Source organism: Rhopalosiphum maidis, chromosome 3 (genome assembly GCF_003676215.2).
Source record: "Rhopalosiphum maidis isolate BTI-1 chromosome 3, ASM367621v3, whole genome shotgun sequence".
NCBI lineage: Eukaryota > Metazoa > Arthropoda > Insecta > Hemiptera > Aphididae > Rhopalosiphum > Rhopalosiphum maidis.
Genome location: NC_040879.1, coordinates 20,667,000 through 20,681,397, shown reverse-complemented (window position 1 = coordinate 20,681,397; position 14,398 = coordinate 20,667,000). Strand labels below are relative to the sequence as shown.

At 26.3% G+C, this 14,398-nt stretch overlaps 3 protein-coding genes across 3 annotated transcripts in view; 2 read left to right on the top strand and 1 right to left on the bottom strand.

Moving 5' to 3' along the window:
* LOC113556139 (limbic system-associated membrane protein-like) overlaps positions 1–14,398 on the bottom strand; it is a 524,182-nt gene that overhangs the window by 39,467 nt on the left and 470,317 nt on the right. The window contains exon 6 of the mRNA XM_026960909.1: positions 13,832–13,929. Within this exon, the coding sequence (XP_026816710.1) occupies positions 13,832–13,929 (98 nt within the window). The remainder of the gene's footprint in view (positions 1–13,831; positions 13,930–14,398) is intronic.
* LOC113556141 lies at positions 1,277–1,907 on the top strand. The gene is made up of 2 exons (XM_026960911.1): positions 1,277–1,424; positions 1,494–1,907. The coding sequence occupies exons 1-2, from the start codon at positions 1,277–1,279 to the stop codon at positions 1,772–1,774; spliced, it is 429 nt and encodes a 142-aa protein (XP_026816712.1). The 3' UTR covers positions 1,775–1,907.
* Positions 5,314–11,478, top strand: LOC113556140. Its single transcript, XM_026960910.1, has 8 exons — positions 5,314–5,471; positions 6,663–6,935; positions 7,366–7,556; positions 8,745–8,895; positions 9,084–9,205; positions 9,266–9,394; positions 10,997–11,062; positions 11,131–11,478. Exons 1-8 carry the CDS (start codon positions 5,396–5,398, stop codon positions 11,344–11,346), a joined length of 1,224 nt encoding a protein of 407 aa, XP_026816711.1. The 5' UTR covers positions 5,314–5,395; the 3' UTR covers positions 11,347–11,478.

Here is a 14,398-nt window from a genome sequence, read left to right as displayed (position 1 = left end):
AATATGATGTTGTGTCAATTGGGGGAAAAGAAAAATTGATTAAACCTATAGTTGATAATGAATCTGACGTTTTATATTACGTCACAGTAGACGAGTTGTTTGAAGTAATTCATGCCGCACATTTATCAGTAGGGCATGGTGGTAGAAATAGGATGATGGCTGTGTTAAAAACAAAATATTGTAATGTGACAACGGAGGCAGTTATGGCATATTTAGGTTTATGCAGTAATTGTCAAGTAAAACAATCAAATCCGAAAAGAGGGCTTGTGACAAAACCAATTCTACATTCCGCATTTAATTCAAGAGCGCAAATTGATTTGATTGACATGCAATCTCAAAACTATAATAATTATCGCTATATAATGAATTATCAAGATCATTTAACGAAATTTGTTATTTTAAAACCTCTGAAGACAAAAAGGGCCGAAGAAATCGCTTTAAATTTGATAGATATTTATACAATATTTGGTGCACCCGCTATACTCCACTCGGATAATGGTCGTGAGTTTGTTAATTCTATTATAACAAATTTAAATGAAATGTGGGGAGACATCAAAATTGTGCATGGCAAGCCTCGTCATAGCCAGACCCAAGGATCAATTGAACGCGCGAATAGGGACGTTGAAGAAATTTTGGCTTCTTGGATGACTGATAATAAATCAAAAGACTGGCAAATGGCATTAAAATTTGTGCAATTTCAAAAAAATCGGGCTTTGAACTCAGGTAAGCTATTAACTAAAAACAATTTTTTTTAATAATTTTTATTTTTATTAATTAATTAATTTTTTTAATAGGTATTGGAAGATCACCATACGAGGCGATGTTTGGTTGTACAGCGAGAACAGGGTTAGCTTCAGTAGGGATACCTTACGATGAAATAGAAAAACTTAAGTCAGAAGAGGATATTGAAGAGCTATTTAATAACAGCAACCATTCAGATCATATTAATGCAGTAGAAGACGATTTAGTCAGTGTTGGAGATCTTGAAAATGAAGTAAACTTGGAGACTGAAAATGATTTAAGAAATACTAAAGACATAGGTAATTATTAAATATTTATTATATGTAATTTGGTAAAAATGCTTGCATATTTCTGCATATTTAATGGTATATTTAATATTTTAATATTTAATAAAATAATGTATAAAATAATAGTTTGTAAATTACAAAAAAAAAAATAAAATAGCAATCGTCATCTATTTACAGATAAAAGGATTGAAAAAATTAAAGACCAACGACAAAAATCGGTTATCTGTCTTGAAAAACAAGCGTCAAAAATGTTGAAATTGACTAACGAAAAATTTTCAAAGCTTGATGTCGGTACAACTGTTCGTGTCCCAATACCAGATGTCGATAGAGCACGAGGTTCTCCGCGTAATTTACTTGCTGTTATTATTTCATGCGAAAATGACATGTATAAATTATGTAAGCCAACTTTAATTTGATAATTTTTATTTAATTTAAATAAAATAAATACCCGAATGTTTGAACCAGGTACAGAATATGGGGTGTTGAAACACAAATATACACGAGCACAAATTTCTCCGTGTAAAGAAAAATTTCTAGAGCTAGATGAAGCCATGAAAAAAATTAAAGACAGGGAAATAACATTAAGAGAAGCCGCAGGACACGGAATAGCTGGTCATCAAGGATTTAATCGATGCAACTGCAAAACTGGTTGTGGTACTAAAAAATGTGCTTGCAATGCAGCGGAAATGTTGTGCAGTTCAAAATGTCATGGAAACCAAAATTGTCACAATAAATCATTATTATAAATAGTACCTATAGTAAAACAATCAGTGTATTATTTGAGATTTATCATCATTTACCACTAGTTTTGGTAAATGACATCAATGACCGGTGAAAGATGTAAATTTGAATTTAAAATCTGGTTTTTTACATCATTTACCTATATAATCGAATCATTTTGGTAAAAGACGTCATCCACCGGAGAATGACGACATTCACCAATATTCATTTTTCACCGTAACATATATACAGATAAAATCTCACATTAGGTATAGGTATATTTATTTATCTGACGTGTTTGGTATAATTAACCAAATATTTAAATATCATAATTTATAACATACACATATTTGTGTACGAAACAATGATCCATTAGTCATTGATCACACTTAACTGTACAAAAACTGATTTTAATCAGGCCCTTGGTTTAAGAAAACTTTATACGTTGTAGTTAAGATTAGGAAACGCGTATATTGACAATATCGACAGTTATAACTTCTAAGTTAAAAGTTAAAAGTTTTAACCAAGTAATTGACAGATGTAGACACCACGAGGAGGGGTCATATTATATATAAATATAATTTATAATGACATACTATTATAATAAAGTAAAAACAAAATATATGATATTAATCGGTGTAGAGTATAGAAAATAAGATTTTGTTTTATAACATGTAGTTTTATGTTTTAAAATTATGTATCTCAATATTTTTACATGCAACCGTTTTTAAATTATTTTAATGTAATCGAATAAAACTTAATGATAAATTCAAAAAAAATTATTTAATTTTACATTTTTATTTATTTACCATATCGACAATACTGCGAACAAGAATATAAGAATTGGAAATGCAGAACTTAATCTAGTCATATTCGTATTTTAATCGGCGTTGCATTAAAAACGAATAGTTTTAATCTCCAACGAAAATTAAAAAACCGTGGCACGTAACGTATTGAATAACAACGGAGTTAAATAAATTAAGTTAAGTTTATTAAATTCAGTGACAGAATGAAAATAAAAATAAACCAAATCGTAGTCCTTAGAGTTCTATGTTTCTGGTGATTTAAAAAAAAAACTCTGCTGTGTTATCGAAAACTAATATCGTATTGCATCATTTCTATACGAGAACTGGTAGCTTAAAATTTGACAGATTTAATTACCTTATTAAAATACAAAATTTATGGATGGGTTTTATGTCTCATTAACTATTGTTTATTATAAAAAAAATATTAAAGAAACATTAAAATATTTAAAATTAAATACAAAAACTGTTTGTACTTTTTGAATAATGTTCGACAGGTGGGTATGTATTTATTAGATACCTAACGGGACGTACCGGTGGGTATGTACTTAATATGTATATTCAGTTGGTTTTTTTGCTCAAGCTAAAAATTATTATGGGTAATTTAATATGGATATTATATTGAATATTATCTACGTTTTAATTAAATATAATTTTAGTTGTTGTAGGGTTAGGTATACTAAAAAGCGCATTTAATAATAATAATAAAAAAGTCACTCATAAAAATTAATTAATAAAACCATTGACATCGCCTAACAAAAATAATAGAAATTGGATCTTTGAATAATTACTGGAGATATTGGTATATTGCTATATCTAATATATATTTTTCTAACTGTAATAATTATAATTACTAATTTGTTGTTGTACTATAAATCGGAAGGAGAAAGGGCACCTGGGTCATGGCCCATATAATGTAAAATTGAATTTTTGATTAAAACATAGTATGTTATAATGTATGTATATGCCATTGTTATAACTCTCCGACCCCATTATTATTGGTTCATATTGAAAGTAATTCCCATATACGCTACTGGACTATGATTTAGTACTCAAGCGTGGCTGCGTATAATTTAATCATGGAATATAATTTTATTTATACTATACGTAGGTATTAATAAATAAAATATTAAATGGTATTTAATACACAAAACAAATATCTCGAGAACAACAACTCTACGAAACACGACGCAGAAGGTTTCTGAGCAGATAAACCTGGACAACGTGTCTATATTAAGCACATAATAGCATTACGGTTGAGAATATACTATACACATTAATAAATCTAATCTGAAAATATCTAAATCAGTGAAATTGTCTAAGTTAAAATTTGGAACGGTGGCATCATTCGTAATCATTATTATTTTGAGAGGACATTTAAATTATTACATTGACGCAAATTAACTAAAATAAGTGGCACCGATCTGCTGTCCAGTAGGTGCCAAATGGGTAAATGTAATGGATGTGTTAATTTGAATTAAATGATAAATCGTTGTACATGAAAAATAATTCTAAACAGAGACGATTAGCTTAAATCACGAAATATATTTTCATGATATTGAGTAGCAATTTATTTTACTATTTTGATTGTTGAATGTATTATATTATTAGTATTTAGTTATAAAAATAAAATATATTTATAAAATATCATATTATAAATATTTATTTTTACTATAAAATAGAGTTAGGTAGTAATGGATTCATGGTATACAACTATAATGTATAGATAATATCTTAAAATTAATCTACATATTTTGAAAATGCCGTATATCGTATGAGTACTTGTTACTATATATGTATACCTACAAGTTTTAAGTCCCTACTATGAGCTACGTATGAGGAGCGTTGTGTTAAATTTTCAAACCTTAGTTATAAAAATTATTTTCTACAAATCACCTCATAGTTTATTCGCTTATTCCCGTTTGGAATTATTAACATAACTCAACAATTTTAAAAAGTTATGAATACAAATGTAACTGAATTAAGTTATAGATATAAAATAGCTATTCAGATGATTTTGTTTATTTCGATAAAACATTATATTAACATCTTAATACATCTGAAACAACGTTTGAACTTTGAACGACTATTAAAATAATTCAAATTTTAGAATACAAACTTAGATCAACCAAACTAAAACTATTAGGTATTTTTATTAATGGTTAATTAATAGGACTTTTAACTATCATAAAAGAGCGGGAACATTTCCCAAAATAAAATAGATATTATTTTTTTTAAATTCAGCATATTACATTGATTTATTTTAAGTTTTAGTAAATCGAAAAACTTTCTTACAGAATCAACTGAAGGAAAATTTCAAGCTAATAAAATAATTAATCTATCGTCAAAAATATAACAAATTATATTGAAAAGTCTTAAATCTAACCATAAGAATAATTAGTTTTATTTTACTTTAATTAAAACATGGAAATGATAGGTTATACTTAAATTTTTAATTAAATTATAAAATTGAATTTGATATTAAAATGATAATTGAATTCTAAATAAAACTTAAATATTACCAACTGCACGAATTATAAACATCATATTATAATATGTTTGCATAGTTTTAAAAACGTGAGATAGTTAACTGATGATTTTTTTGATAATATTTCAAATAGGTAATAGTTTTTACTTCTATTAAAGCACGTAGATGATTTATGTAATTGATTTATTTATTTATTTATTTACACAATTGTAATATTATTATTATAAAAAAAATAATTTGATGGCGTTGTTTATACATCGAATTGTTAGTTGCTGTGATTCGACCATTTTAATACTTAAATTTTAGTTTATTGCATTTTATATTGTAACTAAAGTGGCAACAGTTTTAATATTAAAATGAGTATTTTTATATTATTTAGGTTTTTTTTCCTAGGACTTCTATGGATTCCAATCAATGCAGATGATGTTCCAAGTAAACATTTTAAATAAATAAAGTTATATAATATGATAAAAAAATCAATATCATATCAATGAGAAATACATATAAAAATACATCAAATTGTGCATGTTGGTTTGTTCAGTGTAAACTGTGCAGTGTAACACAAATAAAAAAAACATTTTTTAGAAGACGCATTGTAAGATTGCTAGTAAATAGTCTCAACACTCGTTGTACAACATACTGCAGGTTACTTTATGTCTACTCTGCTTTGTTTTCTTCAATGACAATTGTTACATGTTTATCAACTCTCATATAAAATATTAACCGTATATATATAATATATAAAATAATTTGTTACTTGTTACACTAAAAAAAAAAAGATAATTTAAATTATAGTATCTACATAAGAGAAGTTTTAGAGTCGACCACTCTATATAAATATAAATGTGAAAATCTTTGATATGCTTGTTCTTTGAAACTACACACCCGGGTATTTTGATTTTTTTTTTTTTAATGAAAGACTTTATCGCGGAGCAAGTTTTAACTCTAATTTTTGATTCTACAATTTAATGAAAAATCGAGTTATTAATTTTTTAAATAATCGGAAAATACACACATAAGGATATTTTTTTTTCATCTGCATCACTAATTATTAGTTATTATTAGAAATTAATACTTGAGTATTCGGTGAAAATACGTATAGTATAAAATTATTTATTTCTGAATTATACAAGTATAGCAAAATTCAATTGTAGCCTAAAATTGGAGTTGAATAAAATAGATATATTCGTTGATTCTTGTTAGTTTTTCTTAATTAAATTGAAAAAATAAAATTTAAAATGGTACTGGAAAAGTATAGAGGAAAAAATTTTCTACTTCAATACGTGACGTTGATTTAAAAATTAAAAGAAAAAATATGTATCATAGTAAAAACAATATCATCTTTCACCGCTCAGAATTTAAGATTGAAAAACACAAAAATAACGATTTATTAAAAATTTAGTAAGAATTTAATAATGATATAAATATAAATGTCGATGACATTATAATGACGGAAAATATTGAAATCTAATTGAACTACTTTTAATATTCGTAAATAATCAAATTATTGTACACTACAAAAATAAAAAATATGATCTCAAAAGATCTCAAAAGAGCATTTAACGAATGTACCAAACATAACAAATATTACATATTAATACATAATTAATTGTTTGTTTTCAGTACTTGGAATATCTTCATGTGTATATTCAGGTAGTTATGATGAAAGTGGAGCTTACGGTATAGTTTTACCAATGCCGGTTTCATCCCTAGCATTGCAGTGCACATCCTTCATTTATGATGGAATAATATATAATGGTTCAAATGCTAACGGTTCAATTGCTAACAGTTCAATTGCTATCAGTTCAATTGCTAACAGTTTAATTGCTTACAGTTCAATTGCTGACAGTTCAATTGCTAACGGTTCAATTGCTGTACAACCTTTTGCTAGTATAAGTAAGGAAAAACAAATGTAATTAGTGAACAGATAATATATCAGCAATCACATATTTCAAAAAAAAAAAAAAATTATGAAGGTAGATTAAAGTAGAGACGTCATTCTTGGGGGAGGGAGAAATACCCTACACTTGACTATTTTATTTCTAATAGATATCTAGACCTGTCTGATCTTACAATATAATTTTATATTTATATTGGTATAAACATTAAACACACACGTAAATTAGGATCACCGAATAGAATAATCGCATCATCATTAAATTAATTAGACCTTACATTTTTTTTTTCATAACATTTATTTTGTAATTTTAAATTAAAATAATTAAGATTAAAACTGTAAATGTAGGTATATCAATATAGAATTGACAACAATTTGACAATAATCATACCATTTTTTCTAAAAATTAATATAGTTTCTTTTTTAAAGATAATATCAACGCTCTTATCGCATCTGGCAAGAAAGTGTTTTTAATTTATACTCATGGATCCTTAACACAATGGTCGACATCATTAAATAATAATAGCATTAATACTGAAAAAGAACAATTATCATTATTTTTACAAAATAATTCTGTGTCAGGTATAATACTGAAGGATTTAGATTATAATTATGATGATGTAAGTACCGAATATATATTTTATAAGTTATTCTTTTGATAATATTCAGAATTAACAATAGGTAATAAGCTATAGACAAAATTATTATGACATAGATATTTTTGCCGGTTGAAAAATCTTGTTATAAATTTAACTGAAAACATAATATACTAATCTTAGTAAATGGTAATTGCTTTATTTTAAACGTATATAATGACGCTGGTGACAAACATAGAAATCACAAATAATTATTTAATTGAAAACGGGAGGAGGTGGTTCAAAAGAAATTTTTTTTAGGAATTTTCAAAATAACTCGGAAAAACGAAAAAAAAATAAGGAAAAATGGATATTTTCATAGTTATCAAGATTTTAATAAAAACAATTTTTTTGATCTAACACTAATAGAAGGTACTTAAAATTTACACCAAATTTCCAATTACACCAAAAATTATCATTCTACATATTTTGATAAATTTTTCTAATTATCGATCCTTTTTGACTTAGAGAAATTTGAAATTTGAATTTTTTTCTGTAAATGTCGATAATATTTTTTTCACTGAATCAGATTAAAGAAAAATTATTGTTTATTTAAAAAAGAACAACATAGGTATCTAACTAATACTAAAAACGAGGTATAGCGTCGTATTTTATATTTGTTCACTTTGATTCCCTTGCGAAGTCAAGTTATATAGTCACTATGTTATGATTATTGACTGTTGATAAGTACAAATGATAAATATTAATCGAGCCACAATTCAGATATAAAAAACTCTGGAAATTCGGGTATAACCCACAAAAATGTGGGCTGCTCAATTAGGTTTTTGTCTTTTTTAGTAGTTATCTTCAGGACGCAACTAGTAATTACTGTATTATGTATATACTGATTATAATTGAGTAAACTACAAAACTAATTAATTTTATCAATTGGCACTGTCCATAGTTCTACGTTTAGGTACCCCAACTACTCTCGCTCTTACCTAACTATACTATTCTATTTTCTTTACGTCTTTCGTATATTACAATTTTTATTATGAAGTATAATAGTGGTAAGTACTATAATTCAATATTTATTCGAATTCATAGATAACAACAACATTTTTTTTTTATTAAAATACTTTTTTTGATATAAGATGAGGTAGAATAGACAAATTTACATAGTAATAATTTAATCAATATCAATGAATATTTTTTTTTTTTATTATTTTCTAGCATTTACCATTTACCATTGATACAACTTTCTATACTCATTTAAAAGATTACATACTTAGTATGAAACAATCTAGTACCGACTTAAAAATTGGATTATATGTTAATGCGTCTAATATTATTAGTTATAGTATTGATACATCGACTCAAGATTGTAAGTTGCTAATTTACTCAATTAAAATTAATTATATTTTATAAGGTTATTAAAATAACAATAATTTAGCATTTTAATAATGTTAAAATTATATGTTTTCTAATGGTACCTAGTACCTAAAAATTATATTATTTAATTATTAAATATTAAATTTATACAAATAAACATATTTTTGGTTTGATTGATAGTCTTTAATTTTACTATATTAAATGATGCTGTGGACTTTTATATAATCGAGTTTGATGGTTTCAATCCGTGCAATGATAAATTTAGAGGCGGAATTGTTCCACTATGTGGTCCTAAGTCTTTGGTAAACAAGTTATATCCAATTTTTCATAAATATCATAACTTTATTATATCTATTTTACAGGTTTCGTTTACTTCAGCTTTTAATTCTACAATGATTCCAAGCAATAAAACTTATATTCAATTTTCAGTTAATCCTAATCCTGATGCTGCTGAAAATAATTTGCCCATAAATGGAATAACATATCAAAAAGTATAAAAATATTTTTATTTTATTATATATTTATATATAATAATATTATGACATATTTAAAGAGTTTTTGATCTTGTTAAATATTTAGAAAAAATAACAAAAAAACGGCAATATAATCACCACCAATTTTCGAAAAACACAATTTCAGTAGTAGTTATTTGCCGTGAAATGTGATTAAATACTATTTGTATTAGAATTCATAGAAATGAATTAATTTTAAAATTATTTTCGATATTATCAGTTATGTATTTATTTTTAAAAAAATATGTACAAATCTTAAATTTTAATTTTTTGATAATTATAAATTTATAAAGATGTATTTTGAAAAAGTCATTGTTTATATCGACATACATTACAAAGAATATTTCAATATATTTAAAAATTGTAGCATTTACTTAACTCATATTGTCCAATCAAACGCAACTTTAGGTAAATGTAATCTCTTATTAAAAGTTACTCGGAAATTAGGTATTTAACAAATCGCAAGTTACAAATGTAACTAGGTTTTGAAACTTAGACACATATAACTGTTTAACGATTAATGTCCAATCACGATATAGTTGAGTGAATTTCCTGATTTTTTTTCTATATCTGTGTTAAACTGTTGCTCGAATTCTGATTTTTGAAATATCTATGTACAATTATGGACCATATTTTGATATACTTAGATTTTTAATGCTACTAAAAACTATCTTACTCTTTATCAAAGTATTCAGAGTGGAGGTTAAGTTATGTATCATTATTTTTTATTGGCACCATTTTAGGACCTAAAAAGACCTCAAGGCTTTTACGAAAACTGTCTAGATGTATGGGCGGATAGTCAGATATTAATACATATGATTAAGATATTTCAGCGTTACTCATTGTCTACAATTAAAATATTGAGTTTTTTGTTTTTGGAAGTTCAATAATACAGTATTTTATTTCGTGTCTGTGGCTAGTAATTATTTATATTATGCGTACTGGCTAAATTTTTAGTTACCTAAAACTTTAATGAACAATATTTGTTGAGGTAACCGGAGTACGAAGGTGGAATGGTAAAAATATTCAAATTTCTTCGTATACATATTTTGTTATTACTAGTATCGACGCAAGAATCCATGTTATTGAATGTTCAATATTTTCGTTATTACTTATTCACTGTTTGGCGTTTATTGTTTAGTGTTGTATAGCGAATATAGTTGATAATGTGTTATTATTTCAATTGAAAAGTATAAGTTATATTAACATCGATATTATGATCGAATGGCCACCTCATTAATTTGTATCTGGGAACTTTGAGATGATTCTGGATTCTATTCAAACTTATTTAATGATAAAGTACACCCTCAAGTTTAAATTTAAATACCTGTATGTGACTGATTATTCAGTTTTGTACAATAGCTTCCTCGGTTTTTTCAATGTGATATATTTTTGGACTTAGTAAAAGAAACCAATTAATTATGTATTATTTACTATCACAATATATTTAAATAGACAATACCACTAAGTAATGTTAATTATATTTACGTATTAATATTTTACATATCACATTAACTATGTCACATTTTAAGAATATTCAAATAACTGTAATATTTTATAAAACATATTTTAAAATTACAGCTTTGTGAAGACAGTAAGTACCAAAAATTGTGGTGTGCTGATAATTCGGATTCATTATATTACAAAGTAATACTTTATTCAATATAATGAGATATTAAACATACTTATTTAAATATTATTTTTTTAATTTATAGGGGCGATTTGCTAAAGAAACAATAAATGCGCAAGGAATCGTAGTAAAGTATATCGATGCAATTGATCCTGCTGGATCCTGCAATTGTGATTCCAAAAATCAATTTATAACGTTTCAAATGATGTTACGTGGTTTTACACAAGCAGATCCTATAAAGGATTGTTCACCGATAAATAATCTTACAGCGGTTAATTGTGGGAAAGATGGAAATCCGTAATCTGGAAACAAATTTATTGATTTTTTCCGTAAATTGTTTTAAATATTAAATGGTTAAATGTTATCATAATTTTTATTTTATGTTTATCAGGGGTAATTTATTATAAGTACATTATGAATAATTATAAAACATTATATTAAAAATTTGCATTTTTATGTAATTATATAGCAGTGTGAAAATTATTTTTTTCTATTGATCTTAGGTATTTAATATTTTATTCACTAATAACATAAATTTACAATATATATATTTTTAAATGTGTTTTAAAAAAATTACAATTGAATTTTTTAATTTTTAAGATTCATATATAAAAAGAAATACATAAAACATACTCAATTATTTAAAAAAAAATAAAATGCTAGTCTTTATATTTTGAAAAATACGATTTATGAGAGTCAAAAAAGAAGTCATCATAGTAGTACAACATTAGTACGTATTTATAAAACGGAAAACTTAAGAAAAAATTTATAGTCGCCTTTATTTAAGACTCAGACGGCATCCACGGTCGCGTTCATACCTAGCCGATTTAAATAATTTTTAAGTTCTTAAGTAATTTAAGTTGATACAAATACGCGTATGTAAAACTTTCTTAAACTATAATTACTTCATATTTTTATTTCAAAGCAGGTAATATAATACCTTCCATTTTAGCTAAGTTCGTGTCATTAAATTTAAACATATGTGGTAAGTACTTGATAACAAAATAGTTAAAAATTTGTATGTTACGTTGATAAATTTATTTTTAATTTTATTATATGCATAATCACTAAATAATCATGTTAATTTCCATAAAAGTTTATATTAAAAATTAAAGAATTATAATTATAATAATTTACAAAAATACCACAAATTGCATACCTATATATAAAGCCTATTTTATATGTTTTTATAAATAAAATACTGCCTTATAATTCTTATAAAGTCCAATGGTAATAAAATTGGTAATAAAATTGTTACAGTTATCAACTTAGCTTTAAAAGCAAATCATTTTTAGCGGCCAATCGTTTGTGGTTTATCCTAAAATATGAATATGAAGTTACACTACGATTACATGGGGATTCATCAAGTATTCTTACATTCTTTTTTTTTATTTCAATTTCAATTTTTGGAATTTTTAAATATACACCTTAAGACCATATTTTATTGTAGCGATAAGAACTTCTAGTTTCTCTCTTTTTATAATTAAAATTATTTCATAGGTATATTATTAATAAAAATGATGGTATTACCTAATTCAAAATCGAAATGAGTAAATTAAAATGGTCATGAAAATGTTTATATTAATGATAGTCTTCAAAAATGATATAAGAAAAATATTAAATATATGTATTATGTAATATTGGATAATCTAGTATTTATTATACTCGGACCATTCTTATTTCCGTATACGTCACGCGATGATTTAACTTATAGAATATGTATCTCGGTATCCGATTCCTAATCCGTCAAACAAGTGTTATAGATACCTGCGGTAAGCGCTTACTCAACAATCCTTTGGTGATCACGATAACGAGGATAGGTATTTAAAATTTTTCCATAGATTAAAATTACTTCACAAATAACTGGTTAATTGAAGAAGGAAAATGAGGCGCACATGCTCGGTGAATCACCCTGTATAGCAAACGAAAAGATCGCAGGCAAAAATAAAAACTTGTTTGAAAACTCTGATATTCCAGGTCGTTATGGCGGTAAGATTGACTTCATAAACATATTTGCGTCGTAATAAAAACTAGGTGATACTAATACCACATATACTACTATACTACTATACTACTACTTCAGTCTACTGCCACTATAATGGGCACTACTACTACACACACGTTTTCCATTTTGATGGGCTCGGTGTGTATTCACCGTAATTTGTCGGCCGACCTAATGACTTCCGTGGCCCGCCGCCGCGCGCGAGCAACGTAATAATTATTACACTAGCGGTGTCAGTCGGCGAAACGCGGCAGATCGCACAAAAACGTGCCAAGGAAACGTATAGTATAACGGCAAATTACGAATGACCGCAATTTAGGTGTAATTTTCAATTTACAGAGTTTCCGTAATAAACATATAACCATACTATACCAACTGCTGCCGTCCCACCGCGATAATAATAATTTTGATCTCTCGCCGTTGCCGTGTGTAAGTTTCCTTACCGGATCCTTTGCCGAACCCCAACAAACGACGGTAAAATATATTTTATCCCTCGCCTGATCAGCTCACCCCCCAACACATTGTTTGAACGTTATTCATTGTTTCAAACTAAAAAACATTCTTCGCTAATCTGTTGGGTCTAATGTGCCCGTTGAAAACTTAAGGTTCGCCATAGAAAACGATATTAATGGCGGATTGTTTGTATTTTACGCGAATACATTTATTGTATTGGGAAAATCGATTATTACATAGTAACAGATTTATTAAGATTCAGATGTTAAGAAGTCATATCAGGTTGGAATTTAAAGTCAAATGTTAGACGAAAAAAAAAATTATAACTTACGTCAGCTTTGGGCTCTGCGTGTACTATACAGACGATTTCAGTTTCTTGTCCTTCCACCGTGAATACAATAGACTGTTCTTCTTTAACTTCCGGAGGATCTAAAAAATTAAATATTTACATTAAATATAATAATTTTAATAATATGTCATAAAATAATATACACGTGAAGTATTTATGGTATTATGTAGGCATTAACTATTAAATTATACATTATAAAATAATAAAATTGAATTTATTTAGCATCTCGAAAAACATTTCAATAAGTCAACATTGAAATTTAGTCATTATTTTGGAATTTGATTTTTTTTATGTATTGTTTATTGCCCTTGTATACCTAGTCGTATTATATGTAGTAGGCATCACTAATAATATTACTATTATTAATATGTATGCATTCATATTTTTGTATTTAAATTATTAAAATACAAATGAGTGTCGCGTTTCGTACGACAACAACATTACTTGCCAATCACGCAGAGAAGGTTGTTTGTAATTTATTTATGAAAGGGGATGATTTTTTAATTTTCGACACATTTAAGGTTTTGTATATACTTATGCTACCTAGTA

Bases quoted from the DNA above. Each gene is read 5' to 3' on its own strand.
- LOC113556141 (XM_026960911.1), top strand. From the start codon at position 1,277: ATGTTGAAATTGACTAACGAAAAATTTTCAAAGCTTGATGTCGGTACA. The intron at 1,425-1,493 runs GTAAGCCAACTT...TGTTTGAACCAG, and splicing joins AAATGACATGTATAAATTAT to GTACAGAATATGGGGTGTTG.
- LOC113556140 (XM_026960910.1), top strand. From the start codon at position 5,396: ATGAGTATTTTTATATTATTTAGGTTTTTTTTCCTAGGACTTCTATGG. The intron at 8,896-9,083 runs GTAAGTTGCTAA...TTTGATTGATAG, and splicing joins TGATACATCGACTCAAGATT to TCTTTAATTTTACTATATTA. The intron at 11,063-11,130 runs GTAATACTTTAT...TTTAATTTATAG, and splicing joins CGGATTCATTATATTACAAA to GGGCGATTTGCTAAAGAAAC.